Source organism: Paramisgurnus dabryanus, chromosome 13 (assembly GCF_030506205.2).
Source record: "Paramisgurnus dabryanus chromosome 13, PD_genome_1.1, whole genome shotgun sequence".
Classification (NCBI taxonomy): Eukaryota; Metazoa; Chordata; class Actinopteri; order Cypriniformes; family Cobitidae; genus Paramisgurnus; species Paramisgurnus dabryanus.
The window spans coordinates 14,043,956-14,059,345 of NC_133349.1; the positions used below are offsets into that span (position 1 = coordinate 14,043,956).

General features: G+C 37.5%; 1 protein-coding gene across 1 annotated transcript; it reads right to left on the bottom strand.

Annotated features, from left to right (window-relative positions):
- Positions 1 to 9,157: 9,157 nt before the first annotated feature.
- On the bottom strand, positions 9,158 to 13,650 carry LOC135727975 (G-protein coupled receptor family C group 6 member A-like). The gene is made up of 6 exons (XM_065246069.2): positions 13,420 to 13,650; positions 12,895 to 13,192; positions 12,052 to 12,807; positions 11,720 to 11,926; positions 11,509 to 11,632; positions 9,158 to 10,656 (listed from the first exon to the last, which is right to left on the bottom strand). The coding sequence occupies exons 1-6, from the start codon at positions 13,626 to 13,628 to the stop codon at positions 9,629 to 9,631; spliced, it is 2,622 nt and encodes an 873-aa protein (XP_065102141.2). The 5' UTR covers positions 13,629 to 13,650; the 3' UTR covers positions 9,158 to 9,628.
- Positions 13,651 to 15,390: the final 1,740 nt, after the last annotated feature.

The following is a 15,390-nucleotide window of genomic DNA, read 5'->3' on the forward strand; positions in this document are numbered from 1 at the left end:
ACTCTTCCTCCATTTTCAACACTTCTGTGATCACCAAATCTATATTAGTAATGCCAAAGTGTATTCAAGTGCACAACTATTGTACAGATTATTTTTTAAATGCCTCCTTGGTTTGAATGGGCATGAAGCCTCTGCATTTGACAACGGAGACATTTCACTACAGGGTAACTTTATGGCTATGTCTGAAATCGCCTTGTTCACTGTTGCCTACATTACTTCACTAACTGCACACTTAACGGTGACAATGAAAACGAGTGGAGCGAATTGTAACACAGTGCACTGAAAGAGCTGGAGGCGCCATTTTATGCCGAGAAGCGGGAATTCATTTGGCAAGAATTTCACTAGAAGCCGAAGAGCAGACACTGATGCTGTTTTGGTAAAGGCCACTAGGTAGCGCTTCAGCATCACGGCCACCATTTTGTAGTGAAAATGCCAACTGGACAACAGCACAGATGCACAGAAACAGAATTAATTAAACATAATTTATCAGTTCATTTTATGACAGTAAATGTTGTATTGGCTTATATATGGTTTATGCAGTTGTGAAATCCAACCATTAAGTAAAGGAATAAGGAATAATTGACAACGGGCTGTTGAATTATTCAGAAAAATAATAAATACCGAGGTGTGATGCAGGCATGATGCCAATTATTTTTCAATAATTCAATGGCCCAGAGTCAAGAGGGCTTGGGCATTGTGACGTCATTACTTGGCATGCCCATGTTGATTGCCTCCTTTACGGCTACTCAGACCACTGCGCTCTGTTTATAGACGTACTCCTCTCAGTCGTGTGTCTTAAATTGATGAATTTGGCATTATTATTTCAACCATGGTAAACCGTTGCTGTATTAATAAATGATGTTTTATTAACAAAGTTCGGGGAGAACACATTCAAATAATCAACCTAATTACCTTGTAACTATGACCAGCTGTCGACAATCAGCAATCAGGTGTCCACCTAATCGGCATCAACAGAAACCTATATAGACTGGAAATCAATTAACCCTCATTCCTCGATAGTTCCAGCATCCCTCCACCTCCCCTTCTCCGCACGATTGTCTAGTCACCTTACTAACCAGAACGAGGGGGATTGTTCTGGGTTCGTGAATAAAGTAACACTTTACATTAAAAATGACAGATAAGGACAAAACTTAATTATGTTTTATTCTATGTAGGAAACCAAACATTAACCTCAACCCCTCAGTAATGTGTATACATGACATATAAATGACATTATATATACGACAGTGAAGTATAACATCTGAATATTAATTTATATAGCTTAAGTCAACATATGGAACATTGAAAATAAGGGAAATTTCCCGGTTTACTCTGGCAAAATACGGGAAAATTTCAACATTAATCTTTCTGTTGCTATACCTCTGCTGACAGCAAAAATTCGTACTACAAAACTGCTGTATTAACCAAGCGAGTTGTGAAGCTAGGTCGTACTTGACTTTGCTTACAGATTGGTATGAAATCGTGCTCTCACAACAACCCATTAATAGTTCTGGTTTGGTCCACATACCGGTCCCTGGCTTTCTATTTAACGTATCCCGGTAAATTCCACATCCTATTTTCATTCTCCAAAATCTGCTGCTTCTCCTCGTTCTACTTGCTGTATGTTACATTACATTCCCAAGGCCATCAACATGGCCGCCACGTCCCAGAATGCAACGCGGCACCCAAGCCCTATTATTCCGCTTATAGACCCATTCACAGCCCACGTGATCAAATAGACTGCGCGCGCATTTTGGCATCAGTGTTATTTTCCATTGGTTCTAACGTGTTAGCAACTCAGAAAGTTTATTAAAACGGTTTTCCAGCATCAAAATGTCTGGTTGTAGCGTTTGGTTGCACTAATATAATACACTTATATATGTATATATATCTTTATATTTGGCCATCTGCTATCGCCTTCTATCCACTCCACTATAGAACAAGGATCTGGTAGCTGTGTTGAAAAAGTTGATAAGTCAACTTTTTAAAAATAACTTTCTCTGCTGATTCTTGCCATACTTCCGTTGCCAAACTGCGCGCGCATACGTTGCCACGTCATCATCGATCACATAATAAATTTAAAGGAATTCGTCAGGTTTTTGTACTTAAATCGCTATTGTGAGTAGGACTATCTCATCTAACGGCTCGTTTGCTTGTTCTTAAACGTCATTTTAAAGCTGGCAATGGATACTTGTGCCGTTAATAGAATTATAATGCAGTTATTAATGATAAGAAAGAAAGAGAGAGAGAACGAGGTTACCTTTGTCCATCTATTAACAGCGCTGTTATTGCCTCGGAAAATTGTCTGTTATGTTGTTTTTGCTAGTACGTTACATAGATATGTATATAAAGGCTAGATGGCTCAAGGCAGAGTCAGCTGTGTCGTCACTTGGCGGCCATCTTAGGTCAGTGCTGCCATAGTGCTGCTCCCTGCTGCTGTGGACGGAAGCGGAAGGTGAGTGACATACGCCAACTAAAATGCTCGTAACTTGCTGAATTCTTGACGGATTTACAAACGGTTTGGTTTTTTACAAACGTTATTAACGTGGCTATAATTCTGGATGCTTTAACATGTTTCATGAATTTTTTATTTATTTTTAGTATACGTATTCAGTGTCATAGGTACATCTTTGACGTTTATAACAAACCAATCCGTTTGAAAATCGGTAAAAAATTAAGCAAGTTATGGTCATTTAAAAGTACCTGCATCATTAAAACTCAATGCTACGAGTGAGCGAGCGCCCTGTCCTAAGATGGCCGCCAAAATGCGGACGTTTCACTCAATTGGCCATCAGCGCGGACGAGCCATCTAGCCTTTATATACATATCTATGGTACGTTATCTATGCGAAGTGATATGGAAATGTAACGCGGTCAAGAGAGCTGCCTGGAACTACGTTCGCCGTGCATTTCCCAGAAAATAATTGCACCCCTCAGAACGTTCATCAGCCAATCAGATTCAAGCATTCAACGGACCCGTGGTATAACCACTTATGGTAAATGTTTAACATTGTATATCAATATTAAATTGTAGAAGTTTTATTGTAACAAAAAAGTAACATGGAATTAATCACTTAAAAAAGCAAACAAGCAACACTCCCCATCTATCCAAAAACATGAGATGGGTTTTATGCAAAGTAAAATAGCAGTTTAGTGCCATCTAGCGACTCAAAGTAGGTAGAAACAATAAATACTAATAGATGATTAAAAAAACGTGTTTTTTTAGCTAGAGCTAAACCAGATTTAACTTTCATCACCCATTTATTTATTTCGTAAATAGCTGTTCGACTAATAAAGGCCAATTAACACTGATCTAACACCAACCAACTCCAAATAAACGGCAACGAACAGTAATTCAACATATTCAACAAAGTCTCATTTACTTTGATCCAAGATCGGGGTTTACTGACCCAACAAACTCCAACAAACGCATTTGGATCAATGTGAATTACCTTAATGCTGAACTGTGGTTATTATTTATCCATAATCTAATAATCTGTTTCACACAGATTTAATAGGATTCTGGATAGACTATAACTACATCAAACTCTGCATTGTAAATACAGAGTTATAAGCATGCTTTATACACAGGTACTTGGTATCCCTGAACACCATAAAGCCCATGGATGGACTCCAAGATTGCGGGATCAACGTACTGCACCCTTATTGAAGCTCATGGTAGGCATGCATAAATCTAGTCTAACTTAATGCAAACATTATACATTTGAGAAGTGCTATCATGGATATTTTAGCTGGTGCCTGGTAGATTTTATATTTGGATCCTACCAGGCACGTGCACAGATAGGGCTCAACCTGTGCAGAACACATGCCCTTTTTGTCCTTACACTCCGAAGTGCCCTTTTTTGGAGGTGTTTTATTATTTGTTTTAATATATAAATTAATGCTTTTGTTAAACATTTACGTCTGTCTGTGTGTTTTACAAATATATTTATCAAATAAAATTATTAAAAAACTAAATATTTTTGGATCCGCTCAAACTGTCTGTCAAACCTCTGAACTCCGCCCCCTGAGTGCAGCGAGCTGAAGTTCCAGTCAGAGCAGCTGAACGTCTTGCAACGGTAAATAAGTATCTTGTTGTTTGAGTACAATGCTGTCTCATTACGAAAGAAACACTAGTATGTATATAACGGCGCATGTTTTATAAATTTGAGCAGAGCCGAATTATCCATAGACGGGATTGGTCGAGTAGGCAATCAGGGGGTACTAAGGGCTCCAAACTGCGACCAAATTGAGTTTTTGACAAAGCGCGAGCAGTTTTTAAACAAGTGTTCACCCATGTGAAGGGCACCCGTGACAACAATACGGAATGCACGGTCGGGTTTTTACCGCTTTTTTTGCATGACGCGTCTCAATCGTTAAACTAAAGTCAACACATCTCACGCGAGAAGACGCGCCCGCGTGGGTAAATGTCTAGCCTACATTAACACCAAAAACATATCAGATTAGAAAGGTGTTAGACATCAGATGCCCAGTTGGGAAAACTGGATAGAGACGAAAAACGTGTAAAGGATACAAGTATGTGCATTATATTGCCCTGTCACTCATTACAGTATGCAATCTGGATATAACTTATTGTATATGCATGTATCTTATGCCTTGAATTAGTCAAGGGAGTTATTATTATTTGGTTCATAACTTTTTATTCTGAAATCAACTGCATAGAGTTAAGTCTACTTAGTATTTAGTATATTTTTCAGTAATGCAGTTATTTGCACCTTCAAAAGACCAAGGTTCCTCTGGTCCTCAGCACAATTTTTGCCAGGTAGGCAGATACATGTTGAATATGCTAATGGTATGGCTAAAGTGTAGTATAATCTCCTATTTTGATCTTTATTCTCCTATTTCCCCCACTTCTCAATCACATATCAATCACATAAACATGTTAACCAAATGATAAAAATTAGCTTATAAAACCAAACAGAATACCTTTTTTTTTCAAACATATTATTATTAAACTTTATGTATGTAAGCAGAGGAAAAAATTAAAATTAATATATTCTACAATTAAATAAGAGCGAGTACACAAGAGCAGTTCACAAACACATGACTACAAATAGGCCTAATACAGACAAACACCCAGGATGTAAATTGTTAAAGCCAATTCACAAGGGCAGATATCCTTTGCACTGTATAATGCCAAGCTATCATAAAATGTAATTTTTCATTCATTAATAGTGATTTTTTCAATCATTAATAGTGAATAAATATAAAGCTTTTAAGATGATTATTATGTGATATTTATTTGGAGGGTGTGCCCTTTTTCAGTTTCAGCACATGCCCCTCAAAAGGTCTGTGCACGGCCCTGGATCCTACAATTTCATATTAGTCAGGGTTCCAGCCAACTGCACTTATAGGACCTCCACAAGATGGCAGTAGGGGTTACGCTAATCAACATGAGCTTTTTTATCTCAGTGTGGCTCATCGTATGAAAACCCAGCACCAGTGTTTTGTTTGTTTCACTGTGGATGACAGTAGTAATAATAAAAACAATGTAATTCGATAGTTTAGCCCATGGCAATTAAGGCCCTTCATTTTAGTGAATGCAATGCAACAGCACACCGTGACATAATAGACGTTTTTGAGCTGCTTTGTGTGCAAGTTCTGTCCCTTTTTCTATTCCTTTTTCACAAAGTGAGGTCCAAAATATCTATATTTAGTTTGACCAAATGGATCACAATTGGGATGAATTGGAATGCTTTACAAATATTTGACTGATTGTCAAAGTCTCTCAAGATTGAGTTCTTGCAGAGCCATGAGAACCAGGAGATTTACCAGAAGGCCTTTAACCTGATCGAACACTACTTTGGGGTGGAGGGTGAAGACGCTAGCTTCGATCTGCAAGTGGATCAGAACCAGGGGCAGTACATTTTCCAGCAGCTGCTGGCCAAGCTTTCATGCCTTGTTTTCTCCATCTACTCCTCCTGGAGTCTCCCCCTCCTCTCTGTAGCGCAGGTTTTACTTCAGAAACAGGGCACCTTATAGCTGCTCTCACCAGAAATGATGCCGACCCCATCTAATAAATTTTCCATTTACAACCTGCCCATCTTTCAAGCGGAGAATGGCAAAGCTCAGAGCCTTTAGTTTAAATAACCTCCAGCTTTTATTATGGTTGTTGTTGCTGTTATTATTAGACATTTGCACTGGTGTTCTGTTAGGTAAACTTTACTCCATGTCCCTTCAGAAATGTGAAGCTACCTGTACCTCATCAATTAGCAATCGTGTAGGACAAGTGTCCAGGCCTTCATTTCTCTTCTCGTGTGGAGTATACATGCTTCTATGCAAATAGATATGTATGGCAAAAGCCACAAGGGTCTGGCGAGACAAAGAATGTATTTGGTATCTGATATGACTGCGTGCCATCACACCAACTGCTTATCCCATGTTTGTTATCAAACAAGCATGTATCCTGAGGGCACGCCATGCCTCTAGTACACTATTTATTTTTATGTGACATTTACTAGAATAGACACACTTCTGATACAGAAGATACAGAAGTGTATTTATTGTGCTGTTCAAAGTATCTGGTCAAAGTAACTCATGTTTTTGGATGAGGAATTTGATGTCCAGTGAAAATTACTTCTTTTTATGACTGTGTTATGTTGTAAAATGTAAGCTTTTCCTTGATTGGCCCCTACTTACATTTCTCTTTGTCTAATTCTCATTTATTTCCTTTCTTTTTTAAACACCTCAATTGAATTTACTGGCAAGGAAATTACTTTTGTAATATAAACCTGTATGGCAGAAAATTGCTGGCAAATATTTACTTCCTCGTTTCACCCATACCTGTAATTGTTTTACATTGATCCAGATAAATAAGAATTATAACAATGGGAAGTCCATATATTTACAAACCACTGAGAATGTAACATGAAACTTTATTAAGCACATTCAATTGTGTATAGTTTTGTTATATTTCTCATGTTTGTATAATGTTTTCTAAGTTTGGGTTGCTTTTTGCATTTGTGTTATCATTGGTACAAATTTACAGTATAGAGGAGGTCATCACTTTCCTCAAGGACAAATGTTGATATTGTGTGAAACTGTGTAGAAAAATAAATAAACAGACAAATAAAATGTTCTGTTACACATTAAGATATCAGGTGTACTGTATTGAAAATGTGGTTTGGCTCTTATTTCTCTCCTTGACGTAAACCTCAATGACATAAGTGGCGGTTAAAGGGCAGTCATCAAACTTTCCTGTTTTCAATATTGTCATCTGATCTCCTGGTGGGGTTGCAAGCAAGTGTAACTGTCTCGACAAATATAAGAGTCGTGTCATAACAGACAAAGCATTTACGTCTATTTTGCTTCTTTGGAAATAAACATCAGCTATGAAGAATTTTCAATTGTGTCTAAACAATTAAATATACTGTCTGGGAAGTTTAAAAGGTTTTCTGTGATAAGTAAACAATATTTTATTTGTTTTAAACATCTCATAAAAAAGTTAATTATTATTTAAAATGCCATAACAAAATTGATCATAAATTATATTCTTGTAACTCTTGTACTCTTTATTGTACATTCTCTAATATAAAGAAAAGAAGTTAATACCAAAAAATAGTATATTATTGACTGATTTAAAAACCTAATATTTAGTCATATATTCTTAATCTCATATTCATGTAAAAAAGACAGAAAATTCAGTTGTTTAATTTCACATTGTGCATAACCATCTTGGTTTAGTTTCTGTGACTTCCTTTGATGAACATGTTTTCAAACACTCCTGGTTTTCAATTTACATGTTCTTTGGGATTGTGTGTTTGCAGATCATCTCAAATATGTCTCAATATGACAAATATTTAACTATGGGATCGTCAACTATAACATCAGCCGACAGGTAAATAGTTGAAAAAATACCCGTTTTTGTGTAATATTACATAATAAGTATATTTTAGTGAGGGGAAAATAAGAGCGTTCAGGTGACAAAAACTGGACATGCAAGTTTGAAGAGGGGAAAACCGTGGAAACTGTAAAACTGAAGAAGGCATGCCATTGGCAATATCACCCACTGTCTGCTCTCATTGCTGTCAGGGCTGACGTTACACACAAATAACAATGAAGCATTGACTCATCAGCTTTCTTAAGAGAACTGCTGCAAAATGTATGTTGTTGCATGTTTGCGCCCCCTTCTTAAATTTCAAGTTGGATTTTTCTCACACTTTGTGACATTTGATACTTAAATCTATGGCTGCTAAAAACAGCCTTCACACTTTGTTTTGAAGGTATAACTAGAATGTAAAGATATACCTCTAAAAAAGAAATGCCTATGAAACTGAAACCCTGGACTACATTAAGTGTTAAGTAATGTGTACTGTACACATGGCAATTTATTTACATTAGTAAATGCATTACTGTAGCTGATATGAACTTACATTAGTTTATCAGTATTTATTAATCTTTGTTAATTTTAGTTGATGTCAATACAGTTATTCATGTTAGTTCAGTGCATTAACTAATCTTAACAGTTACAACAAAAATGTTTTTGTCAACCAACTAAAAATAATAAATTATATAGAAGTATTGTTCACTATTAGTTCATGTTAGCTAATGCATTAACTAACGTTATCAAACACAACCTTATTGTACAGTGTTTAGGTTACTGGATGTTTGTGTCTAATAAAAGGGTTTGTGACAGTTCTCAACAGACAGTCACAAGTGTGATGATGAAGTATTGTGAATAAATGGCCGCTGGGACTCTCATAGTGTCACTGAAGCATTAGGCCTGTGGCAAAGAGAGTCGTTATGACATATGGATAGAGAAATGAGCAAACAAAATAATAAAGATGAGTAATTTGACACTAGGCGGGTGTCTGGGAGGATATGCTGCCTGCAACATACTGATGCTTGTGGATTGATTAAAAATACAAGTTTGGTCTAACAGGAAACATTACATTTTCTTTGTTATGATTATTCTATTGAACTTGATATGTATTTCTGAACTCATTTTTGATCCCTGACTACCAGTACAAGAAATATTTAATACATGTCTATTGAGTAAATTGGCACATTTTGTTTGGATGTTTAATGAAAAATAATCTTAAGGAGTCGTTTAGAGATGAATTGTGAAATTATTTACACATTTGTACACATTACTTGTAATAAACAATATATACATATTTTTGTAATACGCTGTTTACTACATAAAATCATCATGCATAATGTAAAGAAAATTCTGAGGAAATATAACCTTCATATCTTTTATATTGACTGAGTAACGCTATGTCGAAAATTGAAATGTGAAATCAATGATGGAAATCAAACTCTAATCTCATATTTGGATTATGAGACTTTAGCCTGGATTTCACATACAGGGTAAGAATTATTTAAATGATTTTAATTAATACAGCTCCAAATAACAAAATGGTTTAGTTTAATGACGGAATATGACAGGTTGTGATTCAGTGTTTTTAAACATTTATTTAGCTATACTAAAATTAAAACAGTTATTATATACAGTTTAAACACACAGAACAATGATTTTTTTGCATTATTCAGATTAAACATCAACCGTATGAGTTGATAGTCTTTTCTTGATCTAGATGCCAACATCTCATATCTTAAATCTGATGGTGGACCGCCGATCTTTTTATTCCTGGCATTGTTTACATTTAAGTCACTGTTTGTTTTTCTTTTTGTGCAGAAACATGAGGTGCATTCTCAGCAGCTACAAGTTGAGGATTGGATATGATATAGACTGGCTTAGTTTCACTTAAACCCCTGATGTTTTCAGCACTTCTGCAGGAATATTCGTATACATTTTTCAGAAAAGCATCTCTGGTATTGTGCTCTTTTTTAAAAATGATTATGTAACACTTCGGCAAGAAGTGGCAGCTCAATATTCCATAGTTGGATATAAGAATAACCACCATCTCCACAGCTGGTAAGTATTTGCCACTTGTGGTAACGTGCACAGGTATAAAAATAACACAGGCCATGAGATAAATGAGCATACCGAACGTAATGAACTTTGCTTCATTGTATTTCTGCGGAAGTTTCCTGCCTTTGTAAGCGAAACTGAAACACACTAGCGCCAATAAAATGATGTATGCCAGCATGACCCCAAATGCCACGTTTGAGCCCTCGTTACACTTTATCAGAATGACTTTGGGATTAGGCACCTTGTCTTTATAAGGGCTGTGCAAGATCAGCCAAACGGTGCAAATGATGACCTGCACCCCCGTGCAGATGCAGATGATCACGTACGGCTTGTAAAGCCTGGTCAGATGCTCCTTTGACTCCAAGTTAATTTGAAAAGCCAGAAGGATCTTCAAAGACTTGACCAAAATGCATGAGACGCACAACGTGAAGCTCAGGCCGAAGACCACCTGCCTCACCTTACACGTCATGTTGCACGGTTCACCCACGAAGAAGACAACGCTGACGAAACTTCCCAGTAGGGAAACAAGGATTAGATGACAGAGAGGTCCACCTGCTGCCTTTACCACAGGAGAGTTCCTCTGATAGATGAAGATTGCAGAGATCAAGAAGAGGAAGAGGACGCCCAAAGCAGCCAAGGTCAAGAGCACTATAGCTAATCCACTATTCCACTCAAAGTACTCATAAGTCTTGGGGTAACATTTGGAGCTTCGAGGGTCTGACCACTCGTCTTTTTCACATGAGTAGCACTGGACCATATCTGAAATGCAATAGTAAAGGATTTATTCATATGTTGAGATGAAATAGGCTTTACATTGAAATGCAATCGGAACATTGAATTTTAAGCCATAATTACAATGCAAAGTCATATTGAGGTGTATATATTTACTGTATACAGACTGTTAAAAGCTGTTTTATTTTCACAGAATGTTTTTACATACAGGTGCTGGACATATAATTAGAATATCATCAAAAAGTTGATTTATTTTACTAATTCCATTCAAAAAGTGAAACTTATATTAATTCATTACACACAGACTGATATATTTCAAATGTTTATTTCTTTTCATTTTGATGATTATAACTGGCAACTAAGGAAAATCTTAAAATCAGTTTCTCAGAAAATTTGAATATTGTTAAAAACAGCTGGTGCCACACTCTAATCAGCTAATTAACTCAAAACACCTGTAAAGGCATTTAAATGGTCTCTCAGTCTGCTTCTGTAGGCTACACAATCATGGGGAAAACTGCTGACTTCACAGTTGTCCAAAAGACGACCACTGACACCTTGCACAAGGAGGGCAAGACACACAAGGTCATTGCAAAAGAGGTTGGCTGTTCATAGAGCTCTGTGTCCAAGCATATTATTAGAGAGGCGAAGGGAAGGAAAAGATGTGGTAGAAAAAAGTGTACAAGCAATAGGGATAACCGTACATAATATTGACTGGTGCCTAAAGAAGACATTTAGTTCTGAAAATTGTTTTAATTTTGTGCACATATATTTTCTGTACCTTAATAAAAGAGTAAAAAATAAATATGGATGAACATTAAAACTTTGCTAAACAACAAAGCTGGTGGTGGTGGACTAAGACTTTTATATATAGGAACTTGCCTGTGTTGTTGGAGTAATAGTTTTCTGAGCAATTGATGCATTCGTAACAGCAAGTGTGCTGACCTTCGGCTGTCTTCTTAAACTCTCCTGGCTGACAGCTGTTTGAGCATTTTGATATCACATTCTGAGAAGAAAAAGAGTTATTAAGATACTAGAGTATATAAAACTCTAAAACTATCATTATAAGTAGTATATAATACAGACATATCACCTCAAAAGCACTTAGATTCTGGTGTATATAGGTGAAATTGCCAGTGATTATATTGTATTCAGCTATTTTGAGTGCCGAGAGTGTTTTGTTTAATTCATTTTCTTGCCACAACAAGACATCATATCCCAAATTAATGTTGCCACTGGTACTGAACTTGTAATTCAACCCCTCCATCTCAATGGTGATGTTTTTCATCTGTTCAAGGAACTGGAAACAAAACAAAAAAAAAAACATTTGTGACGTGTTTATACATGTTTTTTTTTCTTTCTGAAAAAAATATAAACATTTAAAAGAATTCGAGTTTTAATTTGGCTAACGGTGTGGTGAAGTACCTGCCAGGGATAGATATCTGTTGAATTCTTGCATTGGCGTTTCCCACATAGTTCAGCCACAGCTTTTGCAACAACAGTGACAGCCAGCTGAATGCTGAAGACCATGTCCGGATTCGTATTTTCTAGGAGTTTCTGTACGGCCACTGTAATATTTCCTACATTCGGATCTTCTAAAAACTCCTTCAGAAATGAATTCAGATTTTCTTCATCCTCAAACTGTAAATCTTTAAGGAAATGTTTGAACGATGTAACATTTCCACTCTTGAAGGTAAACCCAAGTACATCTCCGATATCTGTGATATTCACTTCTTCAAGAATTTTTGTAGCAGTCGACCAATTATCGCTGGCCACCCACACCCTCCTATTAAAAACTTTACCATACAAACCCTTGAATAAGTCTTTCATTTGAGAAGATTTAGCAAAGGAGACCACCACTTTAACTTTAGGGTTATTTAAAATGGTGTTCACCGTCTGGTTGATTGAGGTGTTTAGTTTTTGTTTATCCGCAAGCGAGTCGGGTAGGATTTGCTTAAAGGCAGCACAAATTCCCTCCTGTGCGGCCTGGTCAACAAAGCTTTCCATAGCAGAACGCCCGTAGTCTCCATCTGTAGTAATAATTCCAACCCAGTTCCATTTCCTGTCCTTCAACAGTTTGACCATGGCTCTGGTTTGGTACTCGTCACTGGGGACAGTCCTCATGAAAGCAGGAAAACGACTTTTGTCGCTCAGAATGATGGCCGTCGATGCGTAACTAATCTGCAACAGGTACACAGATGACAAGTGAATGAATCGTATTACCTCAGGGCAGTTTTTTCGGAGCTTTACTGAAATAAAAGATCTTACCTGTGGAATTAGTAGAAGGTTAAGTTCCCTGGCAACAGCAATGGAGATTTCAGAGGAAGAGGTCCCAATTATAGCCATGGTGGGTTTGGCATCTAGAGAAGAGTTTGTCGCTACATCACAGGCTGAGGATGACCGTGTAAAATCCTGGACGGCCCAAAGTGCAGTGGTAACATCAGAACATGTGTCTTGAATGCGGTACCCTACAGTAATGTTCAAATTACTCAGCATAGGCGATCTGTTGGCAACTTCCACAGCATGAATCATAGCTAAGGACTGAGTTAGACCTCTTGCGTAAAGGCTGGAGAGAAACAAAATTGTGCAGAGGTGACTCGACCTGGATCCTTCAGATTTTACTATGCAATCTTGCAATGACTAGAAATGAGTGAAAATGTGAAACCTGGCCCCTCCAAATAAAATATAAATCAAGATTCTAGGTGACCAACTATAATATCTTTAAAAAAATCTGAAAGCCCAATCTCCATTTGATAGAGCTTTGTGGCTGAATCCTGTACAGTGAGCACTCACCTGCTGCAGTTAGAACGCTGGGGTGGTGAGATGCTGTATAAGTTTGTGTTGTCCTCCACCGCCTCATGGATAGGAAAAAGCCCTCCGATGATGATGTCTCCTGGAGCCGTGGATTCTGGAAGGCTGGGTTTTGTCAGAGAGGCTTCTGTCACTTCCTTCAGCCGAGAGAACATTAGAAAGAGATTCATCAAAACCAAATGATACATCATTGCTTCAGGCTGTTACGGCCCAAGTTAACCTGGTTGACTGACTGTTCCTTTCAAACATCTTTGTTTATAATGCACAAACTGCTTCTTTCATGCAGGCTGGAACGAAAAAAACATAAACATATACACAATACCTCCCACAACTTTTCCAAGTCCCACCCCCTTAGATGTCTCCTGTACTATTGTACAGATTATTTTTTAAATGCCTCCTTGGTTTGAATGGGCATGAAGGCTCTGCATTTGACACCGGAGAAATTTCACTACAGCGGTACTGTATGGCTGTGTCTGAAATCGCCTTGTTCACTGTTGCCTACATTACTTCACTAACTGCACACTTAACGGTGTGAATGAAAACGAGTGGAGCGAATTGTAACACAGTGCACTGAAAGAGCTGCGGGCGCCATTTTGTGCCGAGAAGCGGGAATTCATTTGGCAAGAATTTCACTAGAAGCCGAAGAGCAGACACTGATGCTGTTTTGGTAAAGGCCACAAGGTAGCGCTTTGGCATCATGGCCGCCATTTTGTAGTGAAAATGCCAACTGGACAACAGCACAGATGCACAGAAACAGACAGAATGACAATGACAAAAAGAAAGTGTGACACGAAGAAGTGAAAAAAATTCACTCATCTACATGGTTAGATTCTTTATACGGATCAGAATCCATCACATCTTACGCACCCAAATCTCACAGACAAATCATAAGTGCAATAGAATTCATCAGTACATTTTATGACAGTAAATGTTGTATTGGCTTATATATGGTTTATGCTATCAGTTGTGAAATCCAACCATTAAGTACACATTTGAGGAAGTTTTAGCCTACTTTATTATTTCCATTTTATGCAACTTTAAGTAAGGGATAATGTAGAGGCAGCCGGTAGTTATTGGGAAATAAGCCCCGACAGTGTGATCAGGACCCGACGCGAAGCGGAGGGTCTTGTATCACACTGAAGGGGCTTATTTCCCAATAACTACCGGCTGCCTCTACATTATCCCGCTTATTACACGGCTACTTGCCACATAAGAAAAAAAACTGGACATGAATATGAATTTGAAACATTTTATTGGCATATTTGTTTTAAATTAACATTTTATCCTTCCGCGAAACTTTGCACAGATGCATAAAATGATCGTAATACCTTATTAAGATCCTCTGCATCATTGTCTGTCTCCATTTTTTTCTCTTTAACCAGTCTTTGAGAAGTTTTAATGCCCATTCTGTATTTTTTTGTGTGTTGGCTTCGTAGCTGTCATGCTCTATTTTGTCAAGTTCAGTCTCAGTAAGCTGTCTGTGTCTTGTCGTGGTTGTCGAGTGTTTGTCACAAGATGGCGCCAAACAGACAGTAATCTTTATTGATCTTTATTGGCGCGGAGCGATTTTACTCGTGCAAGTAGTCCGGCTATGCGTTATTATTTTGGAGCGGTTATTGTTTGAAAAGAACGAACCTGCAAATGTCTCAACTGACCAATCAGAATCAAGCATTCCAGAGAGCCGTGTAATAAGTAAGGGATAATTGACAACGAGCCGTTGAATTATTAGAAAAATAATTCACACCCGAGGTGGTGATGCAGGCACGACGGCAATTATTTTTCAATAAATCAACGGCCTGGAGTCAATAGGGCTTGAGCGTCGTGACGTCCTTGGCATGCCATGGGTTAGGGTAAGAAACCGAACATTAACCTCAACCCCTCAGTAATGTGTATACATGACATATAAATGACATTATATATACGACAGTGAAGTATAACATCTGAATATTAATT